Source organism: Monodelphis domestica, chromosome 7 (genome assembly GCF_027887165.1).
Source record: "Monodelphis domestica isolate mMonDom1 chromosome 7, mMonDom1.pri, whole genome shotgun sequence".
NCBI lineage: Eukaryota > Metazoa > Chordata > Mammalia > Didelphimorphia > Didelphidae > Monodelphis > Monodelphis domestica.
Window position 1 is genome coordinate 116547273 of NC_077233.1, and position 21899 is coordinate 116569171.

General features: G+C 34.4%; 1 protein-coding gene across 16 annotated transcripts in view; it reads left to right on the forward strand.

Annotated features, from left to right (window-relative positions):
• Nucleotides 1-21899, forward strand: part of NFIB (nuclear factor I B) — a 293450-nt gene that overhangs the window by 197631 nt on the left and 73920 nt on the right. For all 16 annotated transcript variants that reach the window (XM_056805360.1, XM_007499573.3, XM_007499576.2 and 13 more), the window contains exons 4-5: nt 12368-12436; nt 20878-20998. In XM_056805360.1, the coding sequence (XP_056661338.1) occupies nt 12368-12436; nt 20878-20998 (190 nt within the window). The remainder of the gene's footprint in view (nt 1-12367; nt 12437-20877; nt 20999-21899) is intronic.

Genomic DNA, 21899 nt, shown 5'->3' on the forward strand with positions numbered 1-21899 from the left:
ATATAAAGGACAATTATATGAGATGATACTAGAATCAGGTTACAGGGGACTTTAAATGCCAAACTAAGGAATTTAAAATTTATTTAATAGATAATGAGAAGCTATAGAAAGCAGGGAATTAGCATGAGTAGAACTGTACATTAAGAAGTTTATTGTGGCCCTGGTGTGCTAGATTAGAATGAGGAGAGTCTGGAAACAAGGAGAACAGTTAGAGTACCTGCAGTAGTTCAAGTGGAAATTAGGTTGTTCCTATTAGAATGAGAATAAGGGTCAGAAAAGAGAGGAAAATGGACAAAAGCATTGCTTTTCTTAACATAAAATGTTGAGAAATAATATTTTTTAATGTCCTTGGTCTCACATGAATGAAAAACTTTATCTGTACTTAAATCAAATTCCAAGGAGTCCTTTCCTAGTCTGAATCCTTAATATTATTCTTATCAAAGACCTAATTGGTTCTTATAGAGGCGAGAAGGAATCCCCCCCCCCCCCAAAGTGGTTAGTTGGTGATCTAACTAAGAATAGAAACTTTTTGATTAATCCAATTAAGTGCAAGTATGTCTTTTCTCACCTTTGACCAGACTGATTGGTTTCAGGAAGATCATTTACCCAGAGGGATGACTCACATTTAAGTTCCTGTTGTTTTATTATAGCAAATTTTTAAAAATGCTAAAATTGATCTTTGTCAATTGTTTGATCTCTCTGTGTAGAATTTTGCCTTTGTTTCCTGATCTGTGTAAAAATGTAAGTTGATATGGGGTGGGTCAGAGAAAATTCTAAACAAAGAGGAACACTGCCCTTTGGTTCTCATTCTCTATAAGCAGAAATGCTTGGGTTTTTAATAAATAGGCTGACAAATTTGTGCTAAAAGCAGAGTGCAGTGTTTTTCATCCACAACAGGAATTCACAGAGAATGACAGGACTTAACACCTCATTAACTAGGGGACTAAAAGAGAGGGAAGAGTCAAAATGAAGCTGAAGTTTCCCATCTGGGTGAGTGGGGAAAAAATAGTGACAGAAATACGGAAATTAGAGGAAGCAGGTTTTTGGGAAAGGTGATAAATTTGATTTTAGGCTGCTACATGTTATTTATTCTCTGACACTCCTTGGAATGATTTTTGCCCCCTCCCCCTCTCAATGGCCCTTAAGCTCAGAAATTTTGTCTATGGGTATAGATATTTCTAAACTAAAACTTATTTAAAAGCATGCTTTTAAATGGAAATTATCAGAATGCAAAATATTAAATTTTCACTGAGATAACAGGGGTATCTATTTGCATTTTATTCAGTTTATGCATTTTGTTAGAAACATTTATTGATATGAAGGCATCTTTATAGATGTAGATTTTGTACATATACATGTATATGAATAGAAATAATTATAAATAAGGTCTAGCTTATAGTACTTTTTAATTGATGAATACTTAGTTATCTGAGCACTGAAGTATTAGGATAGATAGAGAGTTGTGAATATGAATATGGATGAGCTCTCTGAAGAGTTATAGAGGTCCTTAAGGAACTTTGGGGGAGAGGTATTGTAGAGCTTCCACTTCTTCTTCTTCTTTAAAAAAAAAACAAACCCTTTACCTTCTGTTTTAGAATTAGTACTTGATTCCAAAGGCAGAAGATGGGCTAGGGCTAGGCAATTGAGCTGGAATCACATAGCTAGAAAGTTGATGAGGCCAGATTTGAACGTAGGGTCTCCCATCTCTAGGTCTGGCTCTCAAGCCACTGAGCCACCTAGCTGCCCTGAGGGTCTACTTCTAAGTAACAGATTATAAATGAACAGTGAAATGAAAGAGAACTTGCTCTTTCTTTTTCAAACATTGATAATTCAAGTTAATGAATTGATATCCCCTGTCTCTCGAACTAGATATAATTCCTTGCAGGATCAGTAAACACCAAGTTTCATATGTATACTGTATTTAGTCTTTTTATCTTTTAATACCTAGCATAGTAATGAACAGCAGAGAGTTGAAGAAGTATTCTTGATGATGGTGGGGAATCAGAATCATAGTCTACAAGCCTCCATAGGGCAGGAACCCTCTTTTCTCTAAACTTGGCATTAAAGCTCCAGTGCCAGCATTCATCATCATCATCATCATCATCATCATCATCATCATCATCATCATCTCCATCTTTCCCATTAGAACTTGCCATAGTTTTGGCCACTTGAAAAATATTTGTTTGATATTTGTATGGATTATAGAATTGGAATAGATATTGGGATTATTTTTTTTAATCATCCCATTTTATAAGTGAAGAAATTGAGCTTCTGATAGGGTCAGGGCTTTGCTTAAGGTCACATAAGTCATTGGAAGCCAGATTTAAGATTAGGGCTCATGTTCTCTGATGTGAGAAATCCAGTGTTCTCTTCATTATACCATAGTTATAATAATAACTAGCATGCATATATATGTATATATATATATGTATATATATATATATATATATATATATAGTACTTACTATGCCCCCATGTGTTGTGCTAACACTTTACAAATATTACCTTATTTGATCCTTACAACAACTTTGCAAGGTGGGTGCTATTTTACCCATTTTACAGTTGAGAAAACTGAGGCAAACAAAGCTAACCAAAATTTCCCATGGTTACATTGCTCATGTCTGAGGTCAAATTTGAAGTTAGGACTTTCCAACTCCAGCCTCAGTGCTCTTTTCACTGCATCGCTAGTTGCATCTCAAGAATGGAGAAAAATGCCGAATGGTGTTATTACCAAAAAGTGTTTAGTAGAGTGCCTTGCATATAGCAGGTACCATATAAATGCTTACAACCTTTTCTTCTATGCTTCCTTCTCCTTGACTTATGGCATATAATCTGTTGAAGTGTCAGACTCTCAGATCCAATGGATGGAAGGGGTTTTGTGAAGAAAAATATGAGTAAACACAAACACCAGATCCTAGTGCTTACTTCATCCTAAAGGCCATATTTCTAGCCCATATTTTTACCCCAGAGACCTAGCCTACATTTTTAATCTAGAGTCCCTATTCCCATTTCAGGAGAATGTGTATATATATATACATATATATACACACACATACATATATTTATGTATGTGTGCATATGTGTAAAGAAATATGTTCTTAGAATCCTAAGTTCAAATTCTTTATGCATATTCCCATAGAAAAAATATTTCCCATAGGGATAAGGTTGACTGAATGTGTAATACAATGCATCATGTTGGGGTGCTGTAGAAGCATTGAAGTATCCTTCAAATACATTAGAAGTTCAGTATGTTTTGTCATTACCTCTCTTAGTTTATGCTGCTTTAGCTTAATTTACAGGATTAATGTGAGTATCATAGTAGATAATATTTATAAAGAGTTTTTTTTAAGTAGAAATATTTCTAGAGTTTATTTGTTGGTTGGCTGCTTAGAAAACTGAATGTATTTGTCTTTAGAGGCATAATTATTATGACTATATTGAATATAATATACTAATCTGTTTATGTAATAATTATATTAGTATGCTACATACCAGTATAATCCTATAGTCAGAAGCAACATAGTATGTTGGATAAAGTCTTGAATTCTGCTTCAGACACTGATTAGCTGTCAACCTGTGGACAAAACATTTAATCTCTCAAAGCCTCAGTTTTCTCACCTGGAAAAGGGAAATAACAATACTTTTAGTGCTTATTTCACTGGGACATTGTAAAACTCAGAATGAGAGGATGTGTTTAGAGTACTTTACAAACCTTAAATTAAGGTACTAAGTGGCAATGCTAGAAATTAAATTAAGGTCCTCTCACTCCAAATAAAGTACTCTCTCCACTGTACCATGTTGCCTCTTTCTAAAATTAACAATATATAATGATTATAGTACAGCTTCTGGGGTAGAGTACATTCAGAGGTCTGCGCAAACCACACTTAAATTAACTGCTCAAACAGCTTTCTTGATTGCAGGCAGTTTTGATTCCTGGGCAACCACCAGCCATGTTGTCACAAGAGCAGCCATAGGAGATTGTGAGGATGAATGATGGATGGCAGAATTCATTCATTCATTTTTTGCATCATTCAACAGCCATTTACTTAGTGCCACTATATGCAGTGCCCTGCATTAAACTAGGCACTTGGGGAGCTGTAGAGGGAAATAAGACAGTGCTTATGAAAAATCTTACTTTAGACAGTGTTTTATATTATACTACTAGAAGAAGTATTCAGAAAAAGCCTTGCTTATGGTGAGTCAAAAGTGAGTGACATGTTCCTAAATAAAAGAGATAAAGGGAATAGGACCTCCTGCCAGTATAGATGTCTGCTTCTGAATAAGGCTTGTGTTCCCATATATATGTGTGTGTTATTGTATGCATGTATATATACACATCTATGCATGAAATTATATACACATATATAAATGTATATACTTAAATTTGAGGTATATACATGCATATATATATATATGTAGGGCCAAATATATTAGTGTTTATGTATATTTATATATAGCATAGGGTCAGTATAAGGTAGAGGGGTAAAATAGAAAGAATGGAATCTATAGTTAGAAATTGCAGGATCAAATCTTGTTTCTATTAACTTGTGTTAGGTTAAAACCTCCTTAGGTCTTAGTTTCTCCAGCTATAAAATAAGTGGCTCAGACTCGATGGTTCCTAAAATCCTTTCCAAGTCTTGATTCTGGGCTAACTTTTCATCTTCCTTGGCCTCATACCCAGCATCACAGTGTTTAGAGGTTATGTTGATAGGTACTATAGAAACGCACAGTTAAAATGATTCGATTGGAAACCAATTAAAAAACATCGATTAAATGCCAACTTTGTACCATGCACTGTGTTAGCGGCCAAAAAATACCTTCCATAACATTTGCTGGAAGATTTTTTTTTACTACAAAATTGTTAACGAAAACTTGAAGCATGGTGGTTTACCTACCTTCAGGAGTTAAAAGTCTGAGAGCTGCTTTCTAGAGTTTACTTTCATTAGCCCTAAAATAAAGCATAGAAGCCTTTTAAAAGTGAGTGTTATCAATCATGGCTTGGATTTTTATGTAAATGTTATTTGAAATTCAAATGGTGATGATTATAATTTGAGATATTAACAGTTAGATGTCATTGTGTCCTCATGTCAGTGTTTACAAAAGAAGTTAAAACACTGTATTAAATTCAGAACACTGATTCGCTATTGCTTTTTTATAGCAAAAACTGAAAAAAAGAAATAAATAATATAATTTAAACTGGCTTTGAGATTTTTCACTTTGCAAAAGTCTTAATTTCTTACTAATGTTTTGGGGGTTGGGGAAATGCATTTAGATAAATATAGTTCCAGATGAACACAGAATCATTCTTTTTATCCTAATTGAAATAATAATACAATGTAATTAATAAATGGGTTCTCTTTTTCAACACTGGCTTCATTTCCTTGAGTTGAAGGAGTGATTTTACTATGTGAGTGCCCCCTAATTCCTTAATGGCCCTTAAGCCTTGAGAGTAAGACATTTAGGTACACTTCAATAATCCTGTACTCTTTGATTTCATTGGTGGGAGTTGTTGTGAGTTGCTATGGCCCCCAAATTCATATTCCTATGGACAACCTGGTAATGATCTTATCCAAACTTAGCTAGACTGATTCTCAGACAACAGTCTGTCACTGGGCCTATACTCAAAAGCTGTGCAGCTTGGGAGGACTTGCCAAAGCTTGTACTACTCCAGCTTCTCCTTCAATGGCTCTCTAAGGCATTCTGGTTTAATATATGGAACTTTCCATCACTTAATATAATCACTCACTATAATTCTTTTGTAAGTATTCTAACACATTTTAGACAAAAGTTCTTACAAATTAGAAAATCGTTGTCATATATTACAAATTAGAAAAGAAATGTCATTTTCTCAGAAATTAGATTGAGCTTCAGGGCAGGTATTTTGAACACTACTTTTTCTTGGGTAAATTATTAGCATGTGTGGGGAAGTTTTAAAAGTTACCTTCAGATTTTTCCTTTGAAGCAGATGAGAATTTCCTTTTTTTGTATCTTTGTATTTCTTCTAAATGACTATTCAGTCTTCATATATTCCATGTCTCGAATTCCTTCTACTCTTCAAATATTCCCTGTCTTGGAGGGAAAACAACTTTTCGACATGATGTCTCCCTCTAGTTACTGGCTTATCTTTCTTTTCTGTCGTCAAATACCCAATTAATGATCAACATGCTTACCCTCAATTTTCTTACTACCCTTTACCATCTTAATCCTCTGGAATCTGATTTTCTTATGATTTAAAAATTTAATAGCTGCTTTATTTAGCTTGCTTTCATTATTCCTAAAATAGAGCACAGAGAAGACCTTCTTGCTGAGTATTTATTCTCTTTGAATTCTCTTCAGCTCAGCACAAATCTGCACTCCATCTCCCACCCCCATTACTTCTGGAAACCCTATCTACCTGTGAGTTTGATGATGGCATACCATTCTTTGTCCTCTTTTCCCACAAAGTTCTATGACTGAACAATTCACTTAACCTTTCTGGACCTTAACCTCATAAGTAAAATGAAGGTCTTGAAGTAGATGATCTCCCTTTAAAATCTAAAATCACATGATTCTTTTATTCGTATGAACCTCCTACAAACATTCCATTTTATCAGTCCTTCATCCTTTATTTGTTTGTGTTCTCCACTGGAAATCCCATTTGCTATCAGCTTTATCCTAGACATCCCTCCAACCCCTGGCCGCTAACTCTCAAATATTGTTTTTCTCAGTCTGACATCTTAGCTAACATTTCTTATTTTTCCATCTTTTTGACAGATGTGCTTAAACTGAGACCAGGGGAAAGCAACCAGGGTGGCAAAAGGGCTTAGCTGAAGGAACTGAGAATGTTTAGCTTGGAAAAAGGAACTCGGGGAAGAAAAGAGATATGAGTAGACTTTTTATCCCTAGCTTCAGAGGACAGAATTAAGTAAAATGAGGGAAGTTTTAGAGAAGTTGACTTAGACTTGATTTAAAGAAAACAAGAAAGTAAGAAAGACGGCAGTGGTTTCTGAGGTAGTGAACTCCACCTTACTAGACATATTCATTCAAAGTCTACAGGAACATGTGTTGGAAGGTTTCAGATACCAGCTAGCTACTACAGGACCTTTGAAGCCTCTTCTGTCACTGGCCCGCTCATACTGACACTTAGGCACTACAGCTCTGGGTTTCTTTGCCATATTCCAAATACTCTTTTTTTTCCCCATGTGGAGACTACTGAAGGTTCATAATTTTGCCAGTCAGATATTATATATGCCAGAGCTTGTCATCATAGTCCCTAGACACTGAAACCTCTCTGTGGGGTTTGGCAATCAGACCCAGTGCACACTCAATCCTGCCAGCTGGTTGTAGGCTGGGGGCAGCTGCCTTTGTGTGATGCCTTAATTCTCACACTCCCTGTGCTCTCTAAAAGGAGTTTTTCTCTAGAAGGCATTTTCCCCTGAAGGCCTAAAATGTGCCCTCCATCTGTCCAGGGATTCACACCCAAGTACTTGCTCCCTGCTCCAACTCATGCAATGACTCATATTTCCTTAGCTTGTACACAGTTGTATTACGAACTCATCACTTTCCCTAATTCATACCAGGAGTCATTACAACCCAGTAATCCCAATCCCTCAACCCATCATCTATTCTATGTATTCTGATCCCAGCCTGCTCACTCGGAGACACCTAGGACCTGCCTTCCAAATACAGCGACTCCGTTAAGAACAGGTGCACATTCTAACTACACTCTTTTAGCCTGATTCACAATGGTGGACAGCTGTGAACCTCATTCACCTTGGTGTCCAGCTGGCATTTCAACAAAACCGATCACATTCCTTTGCTGTGAGTCTATTGTTTTATTAGTTTTGGTTCTCCCCACAACTAATTTCATGACATTGGGCAAATGACTTTAACACTCTGAGTTTCAGTTTTTTCTTCCATGAAATTAGGCTCTTGTGAACAAGATAACCTTTAAAGTTCCCTTCAGTGCTAATATTCTGACTACTGTGGGTAAGGAGATACATAAACACACTACAAGTCATTTAATAAAAGAATATAAGTGGTACAAACAAAAGTGATGTAGGTGTCTAGGGGAGAAATTAACTTCTGATCGAAGTAACCTAGAAAGGTAAAAAGTAGCATTTTAATTATACTTTGAAGGATGGACAGGATTTTGATAGGTGTTAAGAGTGGGGAGGATGTTCCAGAATAAGATATCAGAATGAACAGAGTATAGAGAAGACAAGGCATATTGTAGAATTTAAGTTATGCAATTTTCCTACATTTAGCTGTCTAATAGGTGGAAATGAGGAGAGAGAAGGTTGTAAAGTTGGTTGTTGCCAAAATATAGCAGGTACTGAATGTCATACTCAGCAGATTAATGCTTCTTGTATCTGATATAAAAGTGAATTTAGAATAAAATAACCAAGTAGAAATTCCATACTGATAATTGTGAAATCACTACATCATTTCCAAAAACATATTTAGCAACAATATTTTCGAAGTTCAGAAGATGACAGTGTTGCTGAATGAATAATATAAAAATTAAAATTAACAGAAAAGTTACTGATGATTCATTAAGAGGGTTTTTAGTGATATTATGAAGTCAAAGGACAATTTGGCAACCCATTTTATTTCAAAGACCACTGGAGTAATAGCCAAGAAATGTGATTTCTATTCCTAGGTCTACAACTAATAACCTTTGTGACTTCAACAAATCATTTAACCTAAGTATATTTTCCTAGCCTATGAAAATAAATGAGTTGAATTAAATAATGTTTACAGTTTCTGCTCTCTTTAAATTTATGTGGTCCTATAATAAACAACAAGGTCAATTATTATATTGAAGGCAAGAAAACAACTTAGGGAAAGGATGCTTTAGTTTTTATATAAATAAAATTTATAAAAATGTAAAATATAGAGTACTTTAAATGTTTTAATTTTCTGAGAATTAGAAGAACATGAAGAAAAATAGAGAAACATTTTTATTTTTTAAAATGTTCTTTTAAAAAATTATTTAATTAGAATATTTTTCAATGGTTACATGATTCATGTTCTTTTCCTCCCCTCTGCTCACTCCACTCCCTGAGCTGACAAGCAATTCCACTGGGTTATATATGTATCATTGTTCAAAAACCTATTTCCATATTATTAATATTTGCAATAGAGTGATCATTTAAAGTCAAAATCCCTATGTTCAGGATGTTGTTTATTGAGGCAGGAAAATACAAAATCTCTTTTAGAATAATTTAATTTTTAAAAGAAGATGAAAGAAATAAAGAAAAGAAATTTGATTTCCTGAGAATTAAATTATCCAGAGCACATAATTCCTCAAATCGAATGATTTCTGTACTTTTTAATTCTTATTGTTCCTAACACAGTGCTAGACACATGGTAGATATTTGAAAAAATATTTGTTCAATTTAAAATAATATTATAAAAATTAGTTGTCCTACAAGTAAAATTTTCCTAAAGTAGTTTTACTTCTTCCAATTCAGTACAACAAAAATTTATCCATAAAATTCCTAATATTTGTGCACATGAAGTTTAGATAAAATATAAGCTTCCTCCAGGAATTTAGAGCTTAGTTGGGGGGAATGAGGTTTTACACATAAAAATATAAGGTGCTGAACAAAGACCCATGAAAGTATGATAAAGTATGAAAAGGTTACTTGGAGCATCAAGAAAGAATCTTTGAAGAGGTAATATTTAAATTAGGCTTAGAAAGGGTTGCAGTAAGTAAAATTTCCAACAATTAGACCTAAAAAATTAGAGTCTAATGGGTTTCTTTGAGTCTGATTGATGGAGGACATCCCAGGAATAAGGAATAACAGGAACAAGAAAGCAAAAGGTAGGTTCAGGGAACAAAGAAGTTTGGCTTCAATAAAGAACAAGGAATAACAGGAGCTAAGGGATAAAGTGGCATCAGATTATAAAAGAGACAAAATCCAGACCACTAAATTTTAATTTGATGAATCAAATCAACTCATAAGGAATATTGAGTTTGGCAAAGATGATAAATTGAAGGTATAGAGAGGAGAAGTAAGAAGACCAGTATTGCAATGTTATTGTGACAAAAATAGGAGGAGAATGTTACTAGGGTAGTAAAAATTGAAATAGAAAAAAATAGGGAAAAAAAGCAGGAGCTATTGCAAAGGGAAAATCAATGGACTTAATAGTCAACTATCTATGAGAGGTGAGGGAGCAGAAAAACCAAAGGTAATTTCAAGACTTCTAATGTGGAGTTCTGCATGAATGGTAGTACTCCTGAGAAATACGGAAATTAAAAGGAAGAACAGGTTTAGCTAAAGAAGTAATAAATTCAGTTTTAATTGCATTGAGTTTGAAGTAGCAATGGGACATTTCCAAATATGGAAATGGCCTATAAGCTGTTGGAGATATCATTGTGAGAATCAGATGAAAGGTCAAGTTTAGAAGTACAAATTTGGGAGTTATCTACACAGAAGGCTAGGGAATGAATGATTATTAAGAATGAGTGTGTAGAGATAAAAGAGGAGAGGGCTAAGGACAAAATATGGGGAACACCTACCCCTTAGATATTGGGAAGAACAATTAGAGAGAGGAGAAATCAGTAGAGAGGGAAATATTAAAGACACAAGAGAAAAAGGACTTGATTTTTGGAAGGAAGGCAGCAAACATAAGAGAAAGGAATTAAAGGCTCAGAGACCTTAATGAAGAATAGAAATTCTATGACTAGAAAGGTGTATGTCCTTAAGAAGTTTTAAGGAATTGAGGAATGAAGTTCCAGAAGTTCCTGCTATATGGATTCGTTCATCTCAGGGAAAAATAATCATCAAGCCTAAGCACCTTTATTTTATAGATGAGGGAAATGAGGTCCAGAGAAATTAATTGACTAGTAGCAGAACCAGGATAAATTCAGGTAGCTCTCCCAACTCATAGTGCATGGTTCTTTGAACTGTGTCAGATGACTGTGTCATTTATCCCTATGTTACTAGTTTGCTTCTGATTCAGCTGTTTTCTAGAAGTAACAGGTTAGTATCAGCCTATAGTAAATCTTACCTGAAAATGGAGTAACTAACATTTGAGAGGCGGAAACAGCATTGGGAGGACCTGAGTCCAAATCCTAGTTCTTGCACTAATTGTATAAACTTTGGCAAGTCTCTTAACCTCAGTTTCTCATCTGAGAAATATAGATAATATATTCAATTCCCTATATTAGAGCACTGTCTTAATGAATATTCTTTGAAACTTTTAAATGCTGTAAAAATGCATCTTTAAGCTTCATCTAATTCCTTACACACACACACAAACACATGCACATAAGCCCTTAAACTCATAAAGTTTGTGTTTTAAAAGCTATGTGACTCATTTATATAGGAATATGGAATGAACCTACAATTTCATTGATATATAGGTAATTCCCAGATATACATATGATAACAGAAAACATTTATAGAAAGCTTTGTATTTTACATACAGATATGCATACATACACATTTACATTTATATATTTACATACACAAATGACTTACTTTAGAACAACTCTATGAGGTAGGTGCCACTTTTAGCATCATTTTACAGCAGAGGAAACCGGGGCCAAGAGAAGTTAAATTGAATAGTATAGAAAATTTTAAAGAAATCTTTACAGAGTTAAAAGACAGTTTGATTATTTTTCTTTTGGAAAAAGTGGTTGAAAGAGAATTACCTGGATATTAGAGACTCTCTAGTTCAGTGTCCACTGTTTGACTCATATAACCTGTTGGGCCATCCTTGGCAGATATTTCTAACATTTATCCCAGGTTTGATGCTGCTAATTCTTTCTCCTCACCAGCTATTAGAATCTTTTTCTCTCCTAGAGTTTCATGAATTTTCTGAAGACTCCTTAAACAGCTTCAAGTCTCTAAGAAGCTATTGCAACTTAAACCAGGTTTTTATTCTCTGAGCTCTTCCTATCAGATTCCCCTAAGAGACAAAAATCAGAGCCCTACAACTGATCTAATTAGTACTTTGGTAAGATCTGAATCCTCATGGTTCCACCCTGGACTACGATAAACCTTTTGGGGATGTTCTGAACTTGTCCCAGGGGTAGAATTGGAATGTGATTGAATGTCTCACACATTGGTCAGTAGTGGGGGTGGGTGGGTTGGAGTGGGGGTTATGGTATTCCTGTTGCCAATGGATTCACCAATCTTTGCCAGAATAGGAGTACTACTCCAAGAAGAAAAAGAGTAAACCACTGATATACTTTAAAATGTGATTACTTAAATGTTAAAAACAAAATTTGTCCAAACAAACTGCCTTTATATCCACAAGAGTATGAATTGTTGTTGAAGGTATTCTCTGTAAGAGGTTTAAATCCATCCTGATATCTAAGCCTTTCCATTAGTTTTTTTTTCACATGTTAATGGTTTCCAATATTCCTTTTCAGGGTACCTTGAGGATAGTTTTGTAAAATCTGGAGTCTTCAATGTGGCAGAACTTGTGAGGGTGTCCAGAAGTAAGTCATGCATTGTTTTCCTTTTTTTTAACTCATGAATTGATTGAAAATGTTTCCTATGTGTTTCCAAATACTAAAATCCCAGTTTGGTGAAGAACCATGCAGTTTAGACTTCTTTAAAGTGGAGGTTAAAAGAAGCTTTGTTTTCCTAAAGAACAATGGATTTTTTATGATATCAAAATTTATTTATTCTCCCTTTTCTAAAACACTTGTGTTGAAATCTCCACAATTAATATCAACATTGTATAGTATCTACCTAAGTATTTTCTGAATTATTGATCTTGGTGTCATTTGCTGCTTTCAAACTTTACGGCTTTTAATGGAAATTTATTTCAAAGGAATTTTGATGAATTAAATTGATATAATTAAGATAACACACATTTCCTATTGATGTAGTGCTTATTGGGCATTTTTAAAGGTATAGGGCATATACCTAAGTAAGCAGAATAGAGATTTTGAAAAAAAACAAGCTTTGCAAATTATAGTTACAAATGGATAGGAAGCATTATTATCAAGAACAATAATGGCCAGTTGTTTATGACATGCTGTCTCTCCTCTGGTACTGTTCTGGATGTTTTTAGGTTAGGCTCTCCTGACAAGAGACCTAATCAAATGAAAGCCTCCTTGATTGAGCCTTTTATCTTATTAGTTGAGTTTTTCAGATGCCTAGGAAAATGTTTTAAAGCAAATGCTCCCATTGGCTTGACAAGAATGGACCATTTTCTCACTATTCTCTTTTTCCACTGTTTAAACTGCCTAAATAAATACAAGGGCAAAGTTTTTATTTTTCCCTTTCATGCTGGAATAATATTATTCAAATTAATGTAGTAGCCTACTGGCCTATTTGCTCGTGGGCTAGATTTCTTTTCTAGGCCAGACTTTTATTGCTTTTGAATAAATATCACTGTACGACTATTAGGGCAAAGAAGAGATTTATAAGGCAGGATTGGTAAGGTGGATGAGGTATGGGAGTTTAATGACAGGATCCTAGATTTGAATCTTGCTTTAGATTCCTCCTAACTATAATCCTCAGGAATGCCCCATAACTTCTCTGAAATTCAATTATTCTCATCTGCAAAATGAGAATATTTGCTCTGCTCACTTTACAGGATTTTTATAAAGAAAACACCCATGCAAAGCATAAACCATTATGTGAATATGATTATTACTTTAAAAAATAAATCTTAGGATGCAGATAAAGTTAGATGACTTTCTGAGTATTAAAAAATAAGTAGCTTGGGATTTAAACCTGGAAAGTACTTCAGAGATCATCTAATCCAACCTCCCCTGTTATACCAAGAAGAGACGTTCATATAAAAGCACACAGGTAGTAAGCAGCAGAGCTGGAATCTAAACCCACGTTCTCTGACTATCAGTCTAGTGCTTTTTCTCCTCTACGGGGCAGCTACTAGATGGTCCAGTAAATAGAGCTCTGGTCGTGGAATCAGGAAGACTTAAGTTCAAATTCAGATTTAACTATTACTCGCTATGTGACCCTGGACAAATCAACTTTTGTTAGTCTCCATTTCCTCTTCTTTAAAATGGGCATTATACCAGGACCTCAGGTTGTTGTGAGAATCAAATGAGGTAATATTTACCCCAAAATCCAATATCTACTTAGCATACATAGGACATGCTACCTATATTCTTCCTTTCCTTCCTTTTTACACTACAGAAGCCAACTAACAGAGTAAGAGGACCATCTTGGTATGAGACACTGGGTTTAGCTAATGTCCAAAAGGTACCAATTTTGTTTGCTGAAGTGACTTGCTCACAATAAGACAACCTAATAGTTACAGATGGTTCAGGGTCCAACAGTAAATATCTATTCTTTCCAAGTACTGTTCTAGAGTAAGGCATAATTTGCCAACATTGATATATTGCTTTAAGGTTTCCTAAGTATTTTACATATATGTTCCTATTTAATCACCACCACAACCCTGGGATATAGGTCAGGTAGTATAATTGTGTCCATTTTATGGATAAAGTTATGGCTTTTACTTACCCAATCCAGTCCAATTTAATAAACATTTACTAAGTCCATACTAGGGATAAAGAACATTAGGCAAGGCTCTGAATAAACAAAGACAGAACAAAATATAGTTCCTAACTTTCAGAATTTCTATTATATAAGGAGATCCTAAATATAAACAGATAACTATACACATATTTATTTGAGAAGAGAGAAAACACTAACTAGTAAGATCAAGAAGAAGTATGAGGATGCAGGGTTAGCCTCTTAAGTCAAAAAGACCTGAGTCCAGATTCTTTCTCTAATGGATACTGGCTATGGGCTCTTGGCAAAATTACTTAACCTGTCAGTACTTGCAGAAAATTCTATAAGACACCATTAGCTGATCTGCCTGAATAAAGTAATTTCTCACACTAAAAAGTTTCTATGCCAATGAAATTGAAGGGTTAGACCTTCCCTAATTACCCCCATTCCCAATTTCATGTGACGTTATAGTAGTTACTTTACAAATAACAGTAAAAGTAAAAGATTTGTCTGTGTTTAGTGGAAAAGTCTGTAAAACCAACTATTTTAAAAGAAATGCCATCATATTACTATTACATATGCAGTAGGGAAACTAGACTAACAGCTCAGTGGTTCAAACTGTTGTTTAGTGGAGGCCCCTAGGACACTTGTTATAATAAGGGGACGACTGATCTGTGATTACTGTACCAACTGGGGGTATGTAAATGTATTCTGCTGAAGTGCTTGAGGATGCTTGAAAATAGTTTAATTTATGAAGTGTTTTTAACAGCTCCCTTCTATTTTATTTGCCATTGTTTTTCTATAATAACAATCAGAAATTTAACTGGTGCTCTATGGCAAATCAAATACTTTGACAGAAACTCAGAACTGGAAGGAGTTTTCAGGGGTCACCTAGTCCAGCCCATGCTAGAATTGGAAAGCCTTCAGTATTCCAACAGTTGCTTCCTGTTGTCTCTCTTATTAGAATGTATGCTCTTTGAGAGGAAGGTTTCTTTCTTTATTTTCCTTTACTTTTTTTTTCTTTCATACATTTATAAACCTAGCACCAATTAAAGTGTTTGGCACATAGTTGGCACTTAAAGATGTTTTTGATTGATTGACTCAGACTCTGATTAAAGACCATCAATAAAGGGAAATTATTCTGCAGTAGCTCATTTTGAGGGTAACTTTAGTTCCTGGGAAGTTTTTTTCCCTATATCCAGCAAAACCCCATCCATCCAACTTTTCCCTTTCTCTCCTTTATATTGTTCCTAGTCCTGACCTCTGAAGACAAGCAGAGGAAGTCTGATCCATCTTCCCCATTAATAACCTTTCATGTACTTGAAGTTGGCTATCATTCTAGTCTGGCCTCAGACATTTACTAGCTATGTGAATTGGGCAAGTCATTTAACACTATTTACCTCATTTTCTTTATATGTAAACTGAGCTTGAGAAGGAAATGACAAACCACTCTAGTTTCTTTGACAAAAAAAAAATTAAGAAAACAACAACCCAAATGGGGCCTTGAAGAGTCAGGCATGACTGAAATGATTGGATAACAACACAATATCATCATAATAGTCCTCAGTGAGGCTTTCTTTCCACAAACTAAATATCTTCAGTTGTATCAACCCTTAAATGGCATATTTTCTAGCCATCTTTCCACCCTTGCTCCTTACTCAATAGGAAAAAAAAAACTACTTATCAGAGTCCTAGCACATAGGAAATGCTACTCATATGCTTCTTTCTTTCCTCCTTTTTACACTACAGAAGCCAGGTAACAGAAGAGGACCATTATAATACTAAATAGTGTGATGAAATGACCCTGATCTACTTATTATGGTTAGGGAGGTAGAGGAAATAAAGGGGGTTAAGAGCACTGATATCATGGGATGCCCATTTGAGAATTGTATATAAGACCAAATATAGCATTATCTTTTTAGGATAGAGAGTTGGGCTTGGAGTTGGGAAGATCTGAGTTAAAATGGAGCTTCAGACACTTCCTAGCTGTGTGATCTTGGGCAAGTCATTTAGCTTCTGTTGGCATACATTTCCTAAACTCCAAAATGGTAACAACTATTGTCTGTAGTTGTTGTGAAGATTAAATGATATAACAATTGTAAAGTACTTATCATATTGCCTGGCATATAAAATACTACCTTTCTTTAACTGTGGTAGACATGGGAAGTAATTTATATGTCATATCTGACCAAACTTGAGCAGAGAAAAGTATATATAGCTTGTTAAAATGTAAACTCTTATGAGTAGAGATTGTTTCATTTTATTGCATTTGTATCATCAGGACCTAGTAAGGACTCTCACATAGCAACATTTTAATAAATACTTGTTGACTGATTGATGTAATTGTTGTGAGGCTGAAGTTGAGTATAACATGAAATTCGGGGCAAGAAACTTAAAGGTTTAGGGACTAAAGGTAGTGTTTTCCTTATTGCTATTAACTGAATGTGAACATTTCAGACTATAAAGATGGACTTGGAAAAGAAATATCTAGTGGGACAACTACGTGGCTCAGTGGAAAGAATGCCAGGGCTGGAGATGGGGGTTCCTAGATTCAAATCTGGCCTCAGACATAAGTCTCTTAATCCCATTTGCCTACCTCTTAACTTCTGCCTGGGAAATGATATTTAAGATTGATTCTAAGACAAGGTAAGGGTTTAAAAAAGAAAAGAAAAACATTAGGAAAATTATCAGCATAATTGACCATATCAGTAATCAAACTAACAGAAATCACATGGGTATCTCAACATATGCAGAAAAAGCCTTTGACAAAATATAACACACGTTCTGATTAAAAAACACTAGAAAGCTAAGGAATAAAAGGGCCTTTCCTTAAAATAATAAGTATTATTTATTTAAATCCATCAGCAAGTATCATCTTCAATGAGGATAAGTTAGAAGACCTCCCTGTAATATCAGGAGTGAAACAAGGATGCCCATTATCACCACTATTCTTTAATATTGTAGTAGAAGCCCTAGCAGTAGCATTTAGAGAAGAAAAAGAAATGGAAGGAATTAAAATAGGCAATGAGGAAACTAAACTATGACTCTTTGCAGATGATATGATGGTATACTTCGAAACCTGGAAAATCAACTAAAATAGTTGATAAAATTAATAACTTTAGCAAAGTTTCAGGATACAAAATAAATGCACATAAATAATCAGAATGTCTATATATTTCCAACAAAGCCCAGCAGCAAGAAGATTTAGAAAGAGATCATCTCAAAGGGATGACATTAGCAGTGCGGAAGACTGGAAAAGATGGAACAGGGGATTTGGGCTGAGTCTTGAAGGAAACCAGTGAAGCCAAGAAGTAAAAATGAGGAGAAAAAGCATTCCAGGAGTGGGTATCAGCTAGAAAGAAGACCCAGAATTTGGGAGGCCAGTACTGAATGGAATGATTGGGAAGAGTATGTGGAAGGGAAGGTGTAAGATAAGAATGGAAAGTTAGGTTGGGATCAAGTTGTGAAGAGCTTTAAAAACTAAACAGAGAATTTCATATTAGCACCTGAAAGTTTTAAGAGGGTATTGTTTACTATGCTTTTAGGGTATTATGAGCACTCTGATAAGCACTTATTTGGGTATTTACAATTTTAGACATATTTGGTATAAAATATACTTTTTTTTCTTGCTCATTTTTGGTGAAGAGCAAATTCTCATCATCTTTTTATAGTACTCCTAGATAAACAATTTGCCCTTTCTCTTGCTGTTCTAATACAATCTTTGTGGCCCAAGAATTTAAAAAATTCCTATTGACTGAAGATCTCATGATCATTTAGACCTAAGATCTTCTTATAAAATGGTAAAGTGTATTTTCTGTGAAACAGAAAATAGCGTGGCTTAATGCAAAGTATTCTGGATTTGAGATTAAAGACCCAGGTTAAATTCTAACATTTTTACTGACTATTTGTGTTTCTCTGTCCAAGTCACTCTGTATCTTTCTCTGAGCCTCACCAATATGTCAAGTGGTGAGGATGAACTGAGATGATGCATATAGAGCATTTGGTGAACTTTAAAGCTCTATATGAACATCAGCCAATATTGCCCAGGCAGCTAATTGGTGAAGAGGACAGAACACTAGATCTGGACCCCAGAAGGCTCGAGTTCAAATCTAATCTGAAACAGTTACTAGCTGTGTCTGCCTAACTAGTCAGTCACTCAACCTTTGCCTGTTTCTCTTGCCTCATCTGTAAAATGGTTACAATAATAGCATCCAGCTCCCAGAATTATTGTGAGGATCAAATAAAAAATACTTGTAAAAGTTCTTTGAAATTTTTAAAACACTGTATAAATATTAACTATTATCATTATTATATTATAAGGAGTTTTGTCAGCAAACCAGCCAGATATAGGTGATTTAAATAATAAGATTCTTTTCCTCATCTTGAATTAGTTTATGAGTTTCATAAATTGAAGATTTATAGATTAGGTAGCTAATTTACTACTTAAAATGGAAATGATAAATATCATTGTTTTAACTTGTTCCAAGCAACATCCCAGCAGAAAGCAAGATTAGTTATTTTCTCTGAGCAGCCCCCTCCAACACACAGAGCTTTAGGGTTACATGTAGTATCATTCTAATAATAAACTTAAAAGCATGTGGTTATGGTGGGATTTCTTACCTTGCATTTGCTTAACCTCCAGTGTACCTCAAGCCACAACAAACAGAACTGTACTTTAGCTGTCAGAAGCATTCAGACCTTTAGACATCAAATTACACAGCATACAATTATACTTGAAGTATAAAAGAGGTTAAAATACACTATCCAGAAAACATAAGTATATTGATTTCTAAAATAAGACAGATGTTCCCCAAAATGATGTCTTTAGCTATTTATGATTTTTTTTTTGCTTTGTTTAATTTTGTTATGGACTAATAATTATTTATCATAATGACATCATTTTCATTTGGTGAAAAGCATCAACATAATTGTAGCCTTTTGTGTATTGTGTATTTCTGTAACAAGACATTTAAAAATGTTTTACTTAATGGCGCTATACATTTGTCTGAATGGTATTGTTAACATAATATAATTTGCAATGTTTATAAAAGGTCTGAGAAAAAGATGCTCCAAAATCTTATACCCACTCTGATGTCATAGAATATAAAAACTTTATAATATTAGTTATCATATTTTCTTAAAATTAATTTGGGAGTAGTTGGAAGGTGAGATAAAGTGATTACAGGGCAAACCCTATGGATATCCTGTAGCATAATTTCTCCCATGCAGAGCTTCTCTGGGTTAGAAGAAATACAAACATTTCTTAAAAACTCTTCCATTCATTTCATCTGGCAAGCCTTTTCATTGTCCCTAGAGCATTCCTGTTTTTCCATTTCCGTGCCTTTATTCATGCTATGCCCATTGTTCAGAAGGCCCCCTCCCCCAACCCTTCTCTACCAATCCAAATCTTAGCCTACCTTTAGGACCAGTTTAAATTCTTCCTGATCCAAGAAGCTTTCTTTGGTCATTAAAAGCCACAGTGATCCTTCCTGAGCTTTTAACTCTAAAAGCACTTATTGTCTCTACTGCTTATTTTTTGCCCAATCTTTCCATGTCTGGCATTGTAATTTAAACATTTCACACCCATATGCCTTGTCCCCTCCCAGCTAATCTCTAAATTTATTAAGGGCAAAGACCAATTGTATCTTAAATTTTTTTTTCATCCCCACTGCAAGTTCCCATTGTGCCCACAATAGGCATAATAAATAACTTGTTGAATGAATGAATTTATAGCAAACATGGTAATTTATGTCTTTTCAACTGTTTTTTTACCAAGTCCTCAGAACTGCTCCTGCTATGTTGACAACTATGGTAGCTCAAAGGAGGAAATTATGAGGAGGGGGAAAAATCCCATATGTAATCCAGAAAATTTGGGGCTCAGGGAAGGGGAGGGAAAGAAGTCACTTAAGAGTAAAATGTGAGAGTTTGTGTTTTTTTTTTTTTGGTATATTGCAGATGTGGTGTGCTTTAATAAAAGTAAACATCTGGATTTATAAAACATACATTAGAAAGTAAATTCATACTACCAAAAGAGTCTTTGAATTATGAAAGGAAACATTGCAGTGTTTTTTTGTTTCTTTAAGTAAAGCAAGCTTCTCTCTAATACTTGAAGTGTTCAAAAAAATCCCTATTTAAGAGCTCATCTAAAGCATTTAAAATAAGTGGATTTACAAATATGTGCTGTAATAACTTTTTTGAAAACTAGTAAACAAAATGACAGACATGAAAATGGAATAGGAAAACATATTTTAAAGACACTTGCTGCCTTAGCTTTGCACTTTGAAGTTCTTATAAACTTCACAGAAATGTTTTTTCAATCTTTATTTTATTTAACATAATACTTTCTAGAATATGCCAATAAATAATTTATTTACTAGATTCCTCTATAGGCTAGTATATCTGAGTTAAAATGTTAACTTTATATGTCTTCTATTTCACACTTCAGCACCTATAACCCAGGGAACTGGGGTAAACTTCCCAATTGGAGAGATCCCGAGCCAGCCATACTACCATGATATGAATTCTGGTGTAAATCTACAAAGGTCACTGTCTTCTCCACCAAGCAGGTAAAGTTCTTATAATTTGTAGTATTTTAACCACTTTGGCAGAAAAGGGAGAAAAGTATTATTTCCTTAATTCTTAGTGGTTTTTACAACATTCCAAGAGTTTTTTAAATTCATCTTTAAATGAATGTCAATGAACATAATTGTTTTGTAAAATCATCCTATAGAAATATTTTTAAAAATTATTTAATGAATGATGACAGAAAGCTCAGCATTCTCAATAACAGAGAAGAGTGATTTTTAAATCTTTTCATGAAATGCTACATTTCCTTGAGGCACATGAAGGAGTTACTTAAAATATGTTATGGCAAAGATACTCATTTCAGTTTTACTCCAAAGTTTATAATATGGAGGCATGCATGAAAAAGAAGAGAGAACCATGTGTTAATTTTAATTTCAAAAAGCACTACTATGTAATAGGCATTATGCAAAGCGCATTATAAACATCTCATTTGATAATGAGATAATATCTTTAAAACATCACAAGGAATTTTATAGCCACAAATATTTGAAAAGTAACATCCTAGGGGAGCAGTCCATCTAGATTTTCATTTTGACTTTAATTAGTGGACCTCCATTTGTCATTACCTGAGATGGACTTCATAGGTTTCCTTAGACTGCTGAAGTTTGCCTATCACATAAAACAAGCTAAGAGCCCCTGGTCTAGGTGTCCACACTTACTAGTTGTTTGACTGGGCAAATTATTTAACTGCTTTGAGCCTCACATTGCAAAAATTCCAACTTACACTCTTTATTTCTCAAAGTTGTCTTAAGGAAAATGCTTTGTATATCTAAAAGTGCTAAAGAAATGTGAATTGTTAATAATAATAAATAGCAACAACAGTTCCTATTCTGTGAAATATTCTGTTTGCCTCCCAGTTACTGACCCTTTACTTTAGTTCAA